General features: G+C 33.0%; 1 protein-coding gene across 1 annotated transcript; it reads right to left on the bottom strand.

The window, feature by feature from the left end:
- Positions 1-801: 801 nt before the first annotated feature.
- On the bottom strand, positions 802-2,395 carry LOC149555731 (transcription termination factor MTERF8, chloroplastic-like). Its single transcript, XM_089829869.1, has one exon. The coding sequence runs from the start codon at positions 2,193-2,195 to the stop codon at positions 1,056-1,058; it is 1,140 nt and encodes a 379-aa protein (XP_089685995.1). The 5' UTR covers positions 2,196-2,395; the 3' UTR covers positions 802-1,055.
- Between the last annotated feature and the right edge of the window lie 14,308 nt (positions 2,396-16,703).

Below are 16,703 nucleotides of genomic sequence, written 5' to 3'. Positions count from 1 at the left end.
CTCTCCATTATTCATTTCATATTTTGCAAACTTGACCTTCTATAAACATTGAAAGCATGGAGTGAATAAGTTGCATCACATTAACCTTCCCCTCTCCATTATTTATTTCTTATTTTTTAAAACTACTTCACATTCTATAAACATCGGAAGCATGAAGTGAATGAGTTGCATTAGATTAATCTTGCCCTCTCTGTTATTCATTTCATATTTTGCAAAACTGCCTCACCTTTACAAACATTGAAAGGGTGAAGTGAAGTGAATAAGTTGCATCATATTAACCTTCCCCTCTCCATTATTCATTTTATATTTTGTAAAACTGCCTCACCTTCTACAAACATTGAAAGCATTGAAAGCATGAAGTGAAGAAGTTGCATAAGATTAAACTTCCCCTCTATATTATTCATTTCTTATACTGCCTCACCTTCCACAAACATTGAAAGCATGACCCTCTCCATTATTCATTTCATATTTTGCAAAATTGCCTCACCTTCTACAAGCATTGAAAGCATTAAGTGAATAAGCAGCATCAGATTAACCTTCCTCTCTCCAGTATTCATTTCATATTTTGCAAAACTGCCTCACCTTCTACAAACATTGAAAGCATGCTACTGTAGAATACATCCACATGAATGGTGCTCTAATATCCATAGAAATATGCCATAACAGTAGAGTAGCTGAACGAAACATCCGTGTATGTGTATGTCTAGTGTGATAACCCGGAAAAAAAACACCTGTATACTTCTACTTGCTGTGAACTAACAAATAATTTCACTCAATGAAAGTAATTAAATGGTCATCATAGAAATCTAATAATTTACAAGCATACCTTGATATCAAGAGCAATTACAATCCCAAAACATGGTAGTAGTTTGTGAATCGGAGTAACAAGAGTAGTAGGCTGTATTCCATAATTTCCCTACAACTGCTGCTCTCAGAGAGAACATGGACAGGATCGCTTTCCTGAATATTGAGGTTGTTTCTCAACAAGATTCGTGGGCGTAACAAATCAGACAAACATCAATTACTAAGAAACTAAAAGCTCTTCATCTTTGATCTCATCTTTTCGGGACATTAGCAATGGCATTTTTATAAACTATCGACAGAGCAGCGGAATCAGGATGCCTTCCTATTATCTGACCAACAAACTTGGCCTCGGTCATCTTCAACATAGTAAAAAGCTGCGTCGGATCAACCTTCTCCCCTGCATTCCTTGCGGTCATAGTTTGCAAAACTAAAAACCTGGGCCTCATTACCTTGTCCACACTCGATGAAAGCACGCTGGGATGCTTTGCCACAAAGTCTACAGGGAGTTCCACGTGATTGAGCATAAAATCCATCTTTTTCTTAATGTTTTCAGTCGAATATTTAAGGACTGAAGGCCAAACCCTAACTACTTGCAAGGCTTCCTCAGGGGAGAGGCCGCAAAGCTGAAGATTGTCCATTTTAGACTCTGCCACTCCGATGCGGTTCGTGGCCACATGGCCCACAATGTATTTGTACCATTTACTTTCCTTGGGTATGCCAATCTTGTGAAGGAAATCAAATTGCTCGGGCGTCAGAGAAGAGCGCGTCAAAGCCCAGGGATATAACAACGAAAACTTGGTAAGCTCTGTTCCACGAAAACCAAAATCCTCCCAGAAGGCAACGGAGGGTTTCAAGGTATCCTGCAAATTCTTTCTAAGAATATGGGGGTTACTCCTAATTATTCTATTCAGAATATCCTGCGTAGGGAATACAGTCTTCAGAAGCTCAAGATTGGAGCGGAGATAGTCTAGCCTAGTTGCTAAGATCCTCGGGAACCTGCTAATGAAATCTACCGCCTCCACGCCGTAATCTTTTAGGAGTTGAATCTTGGGCTCCAACAATCTTTCCGCACTTATCGACAGAAGCGAGGGCTGAGTTCTGATTACTTTTACAATTTGATCTTCGTTGCAGCCGTGTCTGTTGAGTACGGACACGATCTCTTGAACATTATCCAGAGTTTTCAGTCGCAATAACCTGGGGTATGATTTCGACATTTTTATGGCATCGGCTAAAGAGATGTTAAATCTGGTGGTAACGAAGTTCAGGAAGAGATTTTCTGTAGGGGCATTGCTGTTGGTCGCATTATAACTCTCTGTAAGAATTGAGAAAGTACAGGGGAAATGGGTTAGGCCGCGCCGCAGAGGTAAGCAGAAGAATAGTTTGGCGATCATGTTGTACAGAACAAGGATCGAAATCTGGTAGAACTTTTTAATTCTTCCCAGGTTGGAGTTTCTGGGTGATGTATTGCAGACGCCCTATCAAGCAGGCTTAGGGTTTTCAGGCCATGCAACCGATAAAGAAGGAACTTGGTTCTCTGATAATTAGTTTACCAAAATAAATGTGAATGGGGAAAGATATTCAGAATATACAATGGTGCTTTTAGATAGAGATCGGTAATTTTAATTTAGCTGCTCAATTTATTCAAATATTTAGTAATTACTTATCTTTTAGGAATAAATAGGAATTCTAAATTTTTTCTTTCAAAAGAATTAAAAATTATTGAGTGTTTATATCATGTTCTTATGTTGATGCTTAAATCAAATTTTTGTCCAAATTTGCGGTGGCTGCTTATTGTACTTGGCTAAGCAAGATACTAGGAGCCCTTTTTTCGGCCAAATTTTATAATAATATTTTATAAATAATATCAAATAAATAACTAATTATATGGTGATAAATAAAATGATATTTAATTAAATATAAACATTTTTAAAAAATGTAAAATATTAAAATGTTAGAAAATATTAAACTTAAAATTTATATTAAAGTTGAAATGTAGTCAATTTAAACATTTTTTCTTATTTATTTGTAAAGAAGAATAATATAATACACTATTAAACATTAAAATACAATCATATTTATTTCTACTAACTATTTGTTTATTTTTTCATTTTTAATTATATCATAACAATTATTTGATATATTTTTACTGAGCATACTGATAATAATTATTAAATTTTCAATGATTTTTATATTGATCTATCATATTAATAAGACTATATTAATTCAAACCATTTTATTTCTACTATTCACCATTGTTTTTTCAGTCATTTTTTAATTGTTCATAATTTAATTTTAGAATTATTTGTAACAAAAATGATTAAAAATTTGTTTTAAAATGTAAATATGTTCTCTTATTTATGTGTGAAGAATAATAATATAACACACTATTAAAAATCAAAATACAATTATAGGTAAGAGACTACAACACAATAGTAAATTGTGAGTCTTTTATTGAAGAGGTCTTGGGTTTGAATCTACTTGTGCTTACTAAAATAATAATTAATAACAAAACATAATAATTAATTTTGACTTTAGCCTCTTACCAATAAAAAATCAAAATATTTATTTTTTCATTTTTAATTGTGTCATAACAATTATTTAATATAAATATTTCTACTAACTATTTATTTATTTTTTCATTTTTAATTGTGTCATAAAAATTATTTAATATATTTTTATTGAACATACTAATAATTATTAATATTTTTATAATTTTTATATTGATCTATCATATTAATAAGAATATGACACGTGTTGTCTTCACAATTGTTTTTTCCAGGTCCTTTTTAATCGTTTAGAATTTAATTTTTAGAATTATTTGTAACAAAAATGATTAGAAATTTATTTTTAAATTATATTTAAAACAACGAGGGAAGAGAGAATTTGCAGATTTTGCAATTCTGGGAAAGTGGAAACTGAACAGCACTTTATTCTAGAATGTGAGGCCTACAAGGATAGCAGGGATAAGTTTGCGGATACTATATGTGACAGTTCTTGGCATAACCTGTTCAACGAAGAGTACATTGAGCAATTGGGGGGGCTCATCATTAGTCTACACAAGAGGCGAACAACGCTACTTAAGTCTGCTTGAGTTGTCTTGCTGTCCCATAGGCTATTTTTGGCCTCGTGGACGTTAAAATTTTATCTATCTATCTATCCTTTTCCCATACTTTTAGAAGAAAATAATGTATGAGTGAAAATGATAGACAAACATTAAGCCAAGTGGTTCATTGTTTTATGCTTCTTTTTATTGATTTGTCTCTATTATCAATATTTGATAGATACATATATTATAGAACCTTAAATTAATTAAAAATAATAATATTACCCAAAATTAAACGATAAAATGTATGTGTTATAATTTTTTTTAAAAAAATGGATTGTTTATAATGTGAAATCCACATAAGTTTTTCAATGTTATTTTGTTTATAGTAATGATATAATTTTTATGAATTATTATTTTAAACTCTTTTTATGTCTCTTCTTTTTCATTCTTAAATTTGATATAAAGAATTTAGTTGGCTATAATTTATATTATATATTACATTTAGTTTGAAAAAAGTACATTTTGTTATATTTGAAACTTACAAAATATATTGTAGATTAATTATATATAATATTATCTTTTCATGTAATAAGTTATAAATTAGAATGTAAGAATTTGTCTTAGGGAAAAATTCACCCAAGACCAAGGAACTCAAGTACAAGCACAACAGTAGACCAAAAGAGTATGATCAGAATAATGATATGATATTCATTCCATGTATTGATATGAATTGATATGATAAGTACACTAGAGGTGCCTGTATATAAAGGCCTCTGGAATGCTTTTAGAATGCATAGGAATCAGCAACATGATAAGTCATACAACCAGACACATGTCCACCAGGTGTGGGTTATCCTCCATTAAGCATAGAAGTTAGTGTGATGATGGGAGGATAAGCTTACAAAGGTGTAGCACCCAAAATTATGTTGTAGACACCATGTGCTAAATTAGAGTTGTTTACTCCGTTTTTGTCAACATGACAACTCATAAGAGTACGAAAACTCCTAAGTGTCTCACCTAAGAAATAATAAAATAATGCATAATAATAAAATAATGAATTGACCTAAGTAAACTTAAGTAAATTGTAATAAGTAAATACTTATTTACACCAACACCCCCCTTAAGTGCAACTTAGGGGAATGCACTTAAGCTTACAAAAGTTAAGATGAAATGCAAGATGGGTCCTGGCTACTAGGCCATGTTAGGTACCCATGTACATAATGAAATCCAATCTCTCATAAAGTGGAAAAAGAGGAAAAACCTCATGGGAAAAACCATCCCCCAAAAAGAGAGATGAAAAAACAAGATGCATGGGTGGATGGAGTAATCAAGACCCCCCCATTACGACATACATCAAGTATATACAAAAGAGAAGTATGAGAAGAACACAATCCCAAAAAAGGAAAAGGTCCCTCCCACAACAGAAGAAGAAGAGACAAAAGTTAGTCCCCCCCTAAGTGTAGAGTGTCGATTAGTGATAGCTGCTCCAATGTAGAAATCGATCCAATGCTATTGAATAATGTTCCTCCCCTTTGGAAGAAACAATGGTAGAGGTACAAATGAGATGCTTCCCCTATGTGTAGAAAGAATCTCGATGATGAATGGTGTCTCTAAAACCTACTCAGTTGTTCCTGTGTCAATGCTCATGGTCGCCCCTTCCAATATTGTGGAAAAAATATGTGTAAAACGAGCAAGGAGGGATGTAAAACATGCCCCAAAGAACCAACTATCTCCTCAAATGATAAAGAGATCTCCTGCAACTGTTGTACATAAGAATTCACAATCATATCAACCTGTGAAGATCGATCACGTAGAGAATGGACATGAGGATCAGAGTGAGCCCTCGTGACAACTAGAGAAGGATCTTCTTCAACAAAGAGAAGATATAGATCATCAATGATGTCTCCCAAATATTCTATGTGTGACTCCAGGAAAAAACTTGAAATATCTGTCAAGAAGTCATCTACTGATGTTGGAGCTAGAAGGCAAGGTTTACGTTGTTGTTCTGGACCTATCATTATGGCTATGGATGAAGTATTTGCCTCAACAAAGAGAAGACAAAAATGATTGATGATGTCTCCCACATCTTCAATGTGAGACTCCACGAACAAATCTGCAATGTCTGGAAGGAAGTCATCCCATGAAGCTGAAGTAGGAAGACATAGTGTTTCCTGCTGCACTGAATCAAAAGCATTTATCGCTCGAACTGGATCAGTAGAATCAACAAGAGCATCAAGAGGTGTGATTTCATCTGGAGTTGGAGGAATCAATACTAAAGAGACTAAAGATAGAATGTCTTTTGGAAATGGAGGGACTTGTGGATCTCCAAATGTTTCCCAAAGAAACATCCAAATGGCATAAGGATACCATAACTTGTCAGTAACTTCATAGAAATCAGAAGAAGAGAGAGTGAAATAATGATATCCAAAAGTCTTTTAACAAGTGGCAGATCAATTATGTGACCAATGGAAGAGATTAGGTTGTTGGAACATAAGTAAGGTTCAAATACTTCTCAATGTTCTCTCCTTAGATGATCAATGAGTGTGGCACTCCATTTCTGATAGTTCCTCTTTGTCAATCTTGGTCTAAGACCACCCCAACATGGGGAACAAAACTCCTCCATGAGATCAATGAATGTATGCACCCCCCAAAATGCAAGAGAGAATCAAAGAAACACCCACCCCCCCCGCCCCCCCCATTGGATGATTCAGGCACTTTATAGCCACTTGCCAATGTAGGGCCTATTTCTAAAAGTAGTATTTCTATCCACACAAACCTATAATCTGATTGCAGATTTGGAAAGTAGACAAAAAATTATGCACATTCAAAAAAAATAGAACCTAATTATGTGTCCAGATGAGCCTGCACTAAGCATTTGAAGTGGAAAAAATTGGGTTTTGCGAGTTGTAGAAAAATTCAAGAACAAAGATCTCAAACCACCTGCACCAATGTGCAGATCATGAAATTCTACCCCAAAACAAAAAAAAATTGCTCGCAAAAAGGAGTTTGTATGAGGGAGATATTGTTGTTTGAAAATCACCTCTATTATTATTTTTCCTAAATCACGGTCGTCACACCTCCAAAAATTAATAGTCTCTAGATTTCACCTTAGATGTTCGATTTTGATGAAACAAAAGTCAATTTGGGGGTTTTTTTGACCTTCTGAATATGATGCCAATATCTGATTAGCACTAGCAAGCTCCAATATTTTCCTGCAAAAAATCTCTCCTACTAGCCTGATGGCCAAAAAAATTCTAAAAAATAATGCAGATCCAAAAAAAAAGTAGAGATTCAAATGATAAAATATGAAAATCTAAAATTTAAATTCAGAGATCTGAAATGATCATACTAATTTTGCAAATCGGGCCTCCGGGTGCTAGTTTGCAAAAACAATTTGCCTCAAATTTGACTATGGCCCAATATAGGTGAATTTATAGTTGATTTTCACTGAATCAACATTCCAAATGCAATGGTGAGGCCTGATTTGGCTTTAGATGCTCCCAATATCTACAGATTCTCTAGATCTAGGTCAAGGTGCTAAAGCAAGAATGGTCTCGAACGACTATGTGAAGAGAATGTTCCCAAGCTCTAATACCATGTAAGAATTTGCCTTAGGGAAAAATTCACCCACGACCAAGGAACTCAAGCACAAGCACAACAATAGACCAAAAGAGTATGATTAGAATAACAATATGATATTCATTCCATGTATTGATATGAATTGATATGATAAGTACACTAGATGTGCTTGTATATAAAGGCCTCTGGAATGCTTCTAGAATGCATAGGAATCAACAACATGATAAGTCATACAACCAAGCATATGTCCATCAGGTGTGAGTTATCCTCCATTAAGCATAGAAGTTAGTGTGATGACGAGAGAATAAGCCTACAAAGGTGTAGCACGCAAAATTATGTTGTAGACACCATGTGCTAAATTAGAGTTACTTACTTCGGTGTTGCCAACATGACAACTCATAAGAGTATGCAAACTCCTAAGTGTCTCACCTAAGAAATAATAAAATAATGCATTGACTTAAGTAAACTTAAGTAAAGTGTAATAAGTAAATACTTATTTACACCAACATAGAATATATTGTAATAAATATAACTATTGAAGGTTTTTGAAATATAATATAAATACATATAACAAAGATTCTAAAGATGTTTTAGCCATAGCCATTGTTAAACTCATCATTATTATTTTAAAGTTTAATATTGTTGAGAGGACAATATATTAGAATAAAAGAGTTATTTGCACATTCTTTTAAAATATCAATAGATTTAGTTTTTCATATTTTAAATAAGCATATTTTACTTTTTAGGTTTTAAGTTTAGAGACAATCTTAATAAGTAGTAAAAATATATATTGTAAATATTAAATAGTGGCATTTCAAAACTACTTAAATTATGTTGTAGTACGTAATGTGTAGGATTTTATTTGTATTCACTAAACAAATCATTATATTTCATCTAACAAATAAAAAAGAGAAAGAATACATAAATTACTGCAAACATTGGTAGAAACCTTAAACTGAATACTATTTGCAATGTGTCACATTTTCATGGCTACACACTTGGTAGAGAGGGCATTGCCTAGACACATAATAAGAATGGCTATAATTGAAATTAGAATATACAAGAGATGTAGAAAAGTTTAACTAGAGGCTAGCCTGTTTATACAAGTATTCCTCCATGCAAATTGCTTTCCTTGAGGTATGAAGCAAAAAGCTTGAGAAAATTATTTTCAAATGACATTCATTTAAGAAACAACTAGCCAAATTGAGTAGGAAATTATTATCATTAAAATATATACAAAGACTAATATAATTTTGATATGATTAATACATTTTTGAAGGATTGTACTTTTCAAAAAAAAGGGTCGGGGATATGTAACCTCGCGAGAGTTCACACAACAAACCGAAAATAAAACAACTATTCATAAAATAAACAAAAACTACTTTTAGGCTTCTAAGGCAGTGTCAGTCGATGGGTCTTAGAAATCATGAAACCCCATACATCAGTCAGGTTGGCGCATGGCTCAAGAGGAGCCCACCCATCATCAACAACAACATCTTTATCTTTTTCTTCCTCTCCCTCTAGCCTAGGAGGTGAAATTGCCAAATCCAATCAAGGGAATGACCATGTAGAGTTAGTATCAACTAGTAGACCAACGAGAGGTAGCAAGAGCAACAAAAGGAGCAATTAGGTACTAACCATAACCCCACTGTGGAGAGGCAAAGTGGCGGCAAGGAGCCTGTGAGCATAGTGTCTGCAAGGGGTGAGCCGACAAGCTACAAAAATTGTAGAGACCATATGGTGGAGTTTGATCCATCGAAGCAAAATTTGACGACACCTAGACGACCGTACAAGGCACATTGCCCCAATGATTGAGGAGCTTTTTCTAGTGGGCTACCTCAAGAGCCACCTTGTTGGCTTGTACTTGAATCAACATCATCACATTATTATATGTGCAAGCTTTAGTGTACATAGATACATTTATAGAAAGAAAGCTGTGAATGAATAAAACCACATTCCTATCCTTCCAAAGAGGGAAAAGATTGTATTTTAGAATGATTGTACTGTATAAAAATTTTATTGAATAATTCATGTGTGAAAAATGAGATATATTCGTGGCTTTCTAACTTTTTTAGAGAATCTTTATTTGCTTGATTTTGGAACTGCAAGAAATTTCCTTTTTGTTTACTTTAATTGATAATTATGATTTTGGCATTTTATCTCCCCCTATTAAGGCTATTAATCATGCCCACCTTTGAGATTGACTAATTCTTTGTAACTATCTTCACATACATAGGGGAAACGAACTAGGATGTTACTACTCAAAAGAACCCTAGTACCTACACACAAACATGTCAAAATAAATCACCATGAATGCCAATAGTCGTTCACTTTTTTTTTTCATTTTTTCATTTTCTTGATTGTTGATTGGTCCATTCGTGCAAAAAAATACTATAACAGCTATTGGAGTGAACGAATTAAACATCACATATTTCCTAGGCTAAAAGTGCTAAATAGTCAAAGTTGACTTATTTTTCCAAGCTTAATTTCTTCCTTAGTGTGTGATGTTTAAGGGTGGCCCTAAATAGGGTTTTAGTGGCAGGTATTAGAAAAATATTTTAAATTGACACTTTTAGACCACTTCTCACTCTATGAGTTCCACAAAGAGTTTCGTAAATATGGGAAAGACGAAAGAATAGCTTTAAGCTACTCAGTTACCTACATTGAAAAAAATTGACAAATCTCGACATGCAAATTAGGAATTGTAGATGCATCAAATTAACCTAAGCCAATACTAGATCATTTCCTTTTTCATTTTGAGTTTGGTGTTGTATTATGATTACTATGAAGTTAACAAGGGCAATGAATGCCATTGTATCAGTTAGTGAGGGACATTGTGCAAGAGCTCATTGCAAAGATCACAAAAATGAGTAATCTCCTAATGTAATGTCCCCATCTTTTTAGCAACTTAGTGGAGTTCTTAGCCTTTATGTTCTCCAAAGGCTAAGTGGAGAAATAAGAAATTGATTAAATTAATTTCTTATAAAGTCATTAAATAAATTAAAATTAAAAGGTGACTTTATATTTAATTAATTTAATTTTCTAGAAGCACAATTAATTATTGTATTGCAGGGAGAAGCTTCTAGACAATGCATTAATTATTGGAAAGGGGGAAGTCTCTAGAAATTTAATTTTCTAGAAGCACAATTAATTATTGTATTACAAGGGAGGAGTTTCTAGAGAGTGCATTTATTATTGGAAGGGGGAAGCTTCTAGTAAATGCAATTTATTAATATTTTATTTCTTTCTAGAAGGGTGAAGGAAAATTATAAATAGAGGTGGGAGCTTCATTGCTTAGCATCGAATTATTGTGAATGACATTTGACAAGAACTTGGATGTGTGAGTTATATATTTGTTCTTGGCATTAGAGGACGTCTATCCTCTCTTGTGACATTCTAGACGTCATTCCCTTGGGGTTTGGCCTTTGGAATTCATTGCTATGTATTTGATTTTATTAGTTTGAGAACTAATATTATTTCAGCAGTGGTCCAATCTTTAGTTTGTACAAATTCCTTCTTATTCATGTTATGTGGCTTCAAAATCTATGCAAACACATTAGAATATTTATCAATAGTTGGTTCAGTTCTTGGGCATTTCCAAGGTGTCCATTACACCTAAATAATCATATCATTTACTGAAGTGTGCTTTTTACATATATTTTAGGTATCATCCTCTTTTTCATCTTCTTCACCTTAACTATGTCATCCATCCTGCCAGTGATACTATACACATCTAACAACAATTGATTCCAGTTAAGATTTCTAGGTTTAAATTTAAAACTTTTTTTAGCCACAAATTCTATTAGTTCAGCACTACAATGAATTTGGCAAGCCTTGAGTAAAATCTGTGACACAGAAGCAATATTTTGTAATTGTTTCTTCTGATAAAGTCCCATACTTCTTCAAAGCATTCAACATTCCTTAGAATGTCAAGGGTTAATGCTAAATTCACTAATATTGCATATAATCAGTATATTTATTATATAATTATATGAAGAGACAATTTTTAAAGATGATTTTATATCATTTTGTGGTTCTGAGCGCATGAGACATACTAGCGATGACATACATTTCTCCACATCTAGCCATTCTCAACACACTTCCATCAAAAGAAGAAATTGCATGGTTTCTTCAATATAGTTCACAACTCATTAGTTTTCCTACAAAATCAACTAAAAGATAGAAAATTGCAGGGACTTCCTCAGCAATGACTATATAAGCACAGAAAATGTCAATCATATGAAGGGGGATCTGCCATTAGTTCAAATTTGTTGAAAAAACATAGAACTTGGGTTTCATGATTCTTCTAACTATTACTAGCATAGTTTATTTCTAGAAATATAATTATTTACTTAGTTTAATATTTTTTAAAATTTTAAAAGTAAAAATTTGAGCTTAGCAAATTATGTAACTATTAACATCTCTAGCGTCCCATGTTGAACACATTATTCAATTTTTTATGGGACGATTTATGGTGGATGGAGCAAAGTGATGTCATTGTCATATGCTAAAAACTCAATTAGGAGGAGTAGTCTTTGTCTCACTTGCATATCAAAAACTAGTTCAAGAGATGCTTAACAAAATTTTTGTCTCAATATAAAATTTTGTATATGTGTGGATTTATTATTAAAAAAAATAATCTAATATAATTTTAAGTTAGACAAAGATACAAAAGTTGAAAAGTTTTTTGTGTTTTATATAAAATATTGATTTAGAGTTAAATATAAAAATAATATTAATTTTTGATAAGGTTATAATTAATTATTTTAAAAACATACAAATTTAAAATTAAATTAGAAACTATATTAAATTTATTAATTTTCTTTAAAAACAAGATAATTTTGAAGTTGGAAATTTTAAAGAAAGAATACTATTTTAAACTATTTTATTTGGAGCCTTTCTGGACAAAACTATTTTTTCAACATATTAAAAACAAAATTAATAAAAAAATTATCACCACCTCAAAAGCTCACTAGCTTATTACACAAGAATGAAATTTGTATGGTGAAATACATTATTTAACTTTCTCTATTGCTTGCAAAATGGACTGAACCTCTTAGTAAATGCCATGTCAGTGTTACTATTGTTGCATGGATTGTTCTTTTTATTCATGTAATTGTACTGCATTGTTTATGCTACAACATTGAATGAATGAATGAATGATTTTAATAGTGCCCACTAGGCCATTCAATCTATGGGACCAAATGCATGTTCTTTCCCATGTTATCCCCCTTGCTATGCATCTACCTCAGGATACTAGCTACCTTATGAAGATTGGTGCCCATAAAGAGTTGGTGCAATTGGCCCTTTTCCAAAGTATCCTTGTATTTAACTAGGATATCTTGGTATGCAATGCATTCATATATAAAGTGTCATTCTATTTCCACATATCTTTTATTGCAAAAGATGCATGTTCTTTCCTCCCATGCCTCCTTGGGTACCGTCCATCTGCTTGTCTCACATCATAAATGATGGGATCCCATTCTTAACTATGCAATCAACAACCTGCTTATATCTTTCATGTCTATCTATAGGTAGTCTTTTATTTCGTAGCACCATGTGGGGCTGAACTCTTTCACATAGTGTGCTTTTTTTCTCTTGATTTGTTTCATCCACATGGCAATTCTAAATTTTTCCAACACATAACTTTTTATACCTTCATGCATGTTGGGGCGCTCTAGGATGTCAATATTCCACTTTATTAACCACTTTTCATTTGTTTCATCCACGTTTTCTTTCTCCTATATATTTTTTCTTTGACCACCATCTTGGGCCAGTGTTGATCATTCATGTTTTCAACCTTGTTTAAATAATTTAACAAATGAATAATCACAGAGGCTTCCATCGGAAACATTCTTATTTCTGCCAAAAGTATCTCATAGGGGATGGCTGACTTGACTTTGAGTGTAGTAATGATAAGGTGCTTCTGTATTCTTTCTATCTATTTCCATTTGTGAGTTGTTAGACTGCCCTCCAAACCTCACAATCATACAACACAACTGGAATGACCAACAACCCAAAAAGATTTTGTTTGGTTTTCCAATCCTAGAGTTTCACCTGTCTACATTTGTTTTTTAGCAAAAAGTGTGCCTTCCATCCTCCTTATATCCTCTTGGTTTTGCATGTTTCTCAGTTGAATTTGTTGTTAAAATCTATACACAAATACTTTTATTCTTCCATAATCTCCAGGGCATTTTGTCTAAGAGAAAATCAACTTGCTACGATTTCTTTTTCAAAGAGAAGATCATATTTTTAGTTTTGCTAGTGTTCACTTGCATCCCAACTTCTTGACAAAATTCCTCCAATTTTCTCAAATGTTCTTTTAAATCCTTGGGTGTTTGGGCTATTAGAATGAGGTCATCGACATTTGACACCTATTGTCTATGCTTGAGTGTTTCTATATCTTTTTCTTGGACCATCAGGCAAGAGTTCTCATTAATTGTAAAGGGATGGTTGACTTGACTTTGAGTGTAGTAATGATAAGGTGCTTCTATATTCTTTCTATCTATTTCCATTTGTGAGTTGTTAGGCTGCCCCCCAAAACCTCACAACCATACAACACAACTAGAATTACCAACAACCCAAAATGATTTTTTTGGTTTTTGAATCCTAGTGTTTCACTTGTCTACATCTATTTTGTAGGAAAAAGAGTTCCTTCCATCCTCCTTATATCCTCTTGGTTCTACATGTTTCCTAGTTGAGTTTGTTGTTAAAAATCTATGCACAAATACTTGTATTCTTCCACAATCTCCAGGGCATTTTGTCTAAGAGAAAATCAACTTGTTGCAGTTTTTTTTTCAAAGAGAAGATCATAATTTTAGTTTTGCTAGTGTTCACTTGCATCCCAACTTCTTGACAAAAACCCTCCAATGTTCTCAGATGTTCTTTTAAATCCTTGGCTGTTTGAACTATTAGAATGAGGTCATCAACATTTGACACCTATTGTCTACACTTGAGTGTTTCTATGTCTTTTTCCTGGACCATCAGGCAAGAGTTCTCATTAATTGTAATTAAATGCATTTTATCTCTTTGGAATGCATGCAGCCAACCTGTCTTTTCATTATTTGCCTTTATTTTTTATTATCACAAAAGCCCTAGAACCCCACCAAATTTTGATTCAACCAATCAAAAATAAAGAATTTGCATGCAATAATTATTTTTTAAATACAACATTTTTAACTTTAGAATATGACATTAGATTAGACAAAAAATTAATTGAAGAGGGGTCTACCAAAAACATTAGTTCCTTGCCTTATATAGGCAGGGATCAAAAAAGCCACTCTTGACTTGGAAGATAATGCAATAGAAACACCCACATGAAAAACCATAGAATTTGGTAACTCACAAAACCGTGCAAAAGTAAACAAAGTCACAAAATTGATTACTAACTACCAACATTAAGATATAGTGTACATACAATAGAAAATAACCATCCCCTTGGTGTGGGATATCCTCCTGAAAAAGTGCACTTGAAAGTCAAAATATGCCAAAAACAAATTCTTTAGATCCAGATTTGATTTTTCTTTTTTGCTTCTAACCATTGAAATCAACATGATATATATAGAAATTTTTGTAAAAATTCGCCGTGCTTTTTTCATTTATACAAAAATGTCAAAGGTGCAATTTGTTAGGAGGATAGTCACATCTTAATCCTCGTAGACTCTATAGCCCTTCAGTTTATGTCACAACTTGCCTTGCTTTCAAAATATGCAATGGACTTTGTCCAAATTTGTGAGGTTGTAACATGTAAAGAGCAAAACAAAAATGAACACATCATATTCTTTCAATGACCATCCTCCTCTCAGCTTGGTTGATGATTGTTGGATTGTAAAATCAACTCATCCACTTCATATAAGAAAATGCCTATTACATAAATATTATGTATACATTCTTTAAAATAAATTGAAATGTATAATTAACTAATTAGACATTATGTTTATTATAAAAATAAATTAGATGTAAGAGTCTTCATTTACAAACTAAAGATCTATTTAATTTTTTTAAAAGATAATTAATTAAAAATGAAATGTATTAAGAATGTCATATAATTTTAATTATATATTATTATATAATTATATACTATAATATTATAATATATTTATATACTAGCAATCACATCTTGGTGTTCAATGAATATGCCAAGAGGTTTGGAAAGTCATTTAGGATAAATTTTGGTATACTTTTTGTTCATTTAAATTTGTGTATGTATATGTGTGTGTGTGTGTGTGTGTGTGTGTGTGTGTGTGTGTGTGTGTGAGAGAGAGAGAGAGAGAGAGAGAGAGAGAGAGAGAGAGAGAGAGAGAGAGAGAGAGATGTTAGGAATAAACCATGGGCAAAAATAGCAATTACATGCAAATATAACCAATATCAAAAAATAATAGATCACACAGAAAAGAACACAAGACACCAAGATTTAATGCGGTTCACCCAAACCCTGGGCTACATCCACCAAATAGCAAGTCTAATATTTTTATGATCCAATGATTACAACCTGATTACAATCTGTAATCCCTTATGCTCAATTTTGCCACAAGAACCAATTTTTGCATCATCTTATGAAACAATCCCTAACCTTAAGAACTTTTATATAAGTGTTTTTATTGCTTTAGGGTTATAATTAATAATTACATGGCAGCCCAAAATCTCGATAAAATAGGGCCCAATTTTTTTTTCGAGGTGATGCCCCAAGCCCCAAAGAATTTATGAAGTATGTATAGTACTTTCTTGATCAGTCACCACAATCTAATGTGTGTGTGTGTGTGTGTGTGTGTGTGTGTGTGTGTGAGAGTGAGAGAGAGAGAGAGAGAGAGAGAGAGAGAGAGAGAGAGAGAGAGAGAGAGAGAGAGAATCTCAGTCAACTTTATATTTAAAATTCATACTTGAGTTGTTCATAGAAAATCTTTGACACTTACTAGTACGAGTCTGGACTAGTAGCCCTATCAGTTCATCTGTGAGTCTAGATGTGGCCTCTTCCCTTGAATCCTTTCATCACTTCAACATGTATGCCATTGCATCCTATCACATCATCGATGACCCTTGATTCATTGCATGCTTAACCTATTGCATTTCATAGCTTAGTTTGTGTTATCACTCACATACATACTAGTGCACTCTTCTATCATTGGATGTACTATCTTGCAACATTTTTATTTTTCACTAATCGGTTACCTATCAATGGTAACACATTGTGTGTTAAATTTTAGACACTTCATGCTAATGACACTTGTAAGTCCAACAAAGTAAACATGTGGAGGGTGGCTCAACGTGGGTTGAT

This window comes from Cupressus sempervirens, chromosome 5, assembly GCF_028749045.1.
Source record: "Cupressus sempervirens isolate cs-2001-9-10 chromosome 5, ASM2874904v1, whole genome shotgun sequence".
Lineage (NCBI taxonomy): Eukaryota > Viridiplantae > Streptophyta > Pinopsida > Cupressales > Cupressaceae > Cupressus > Cupressus sempervirens.
Note: the sequence above shows the minus strand (reverse complement) of the source record. Positions and strands in the feature narration are given on the sequence as shown.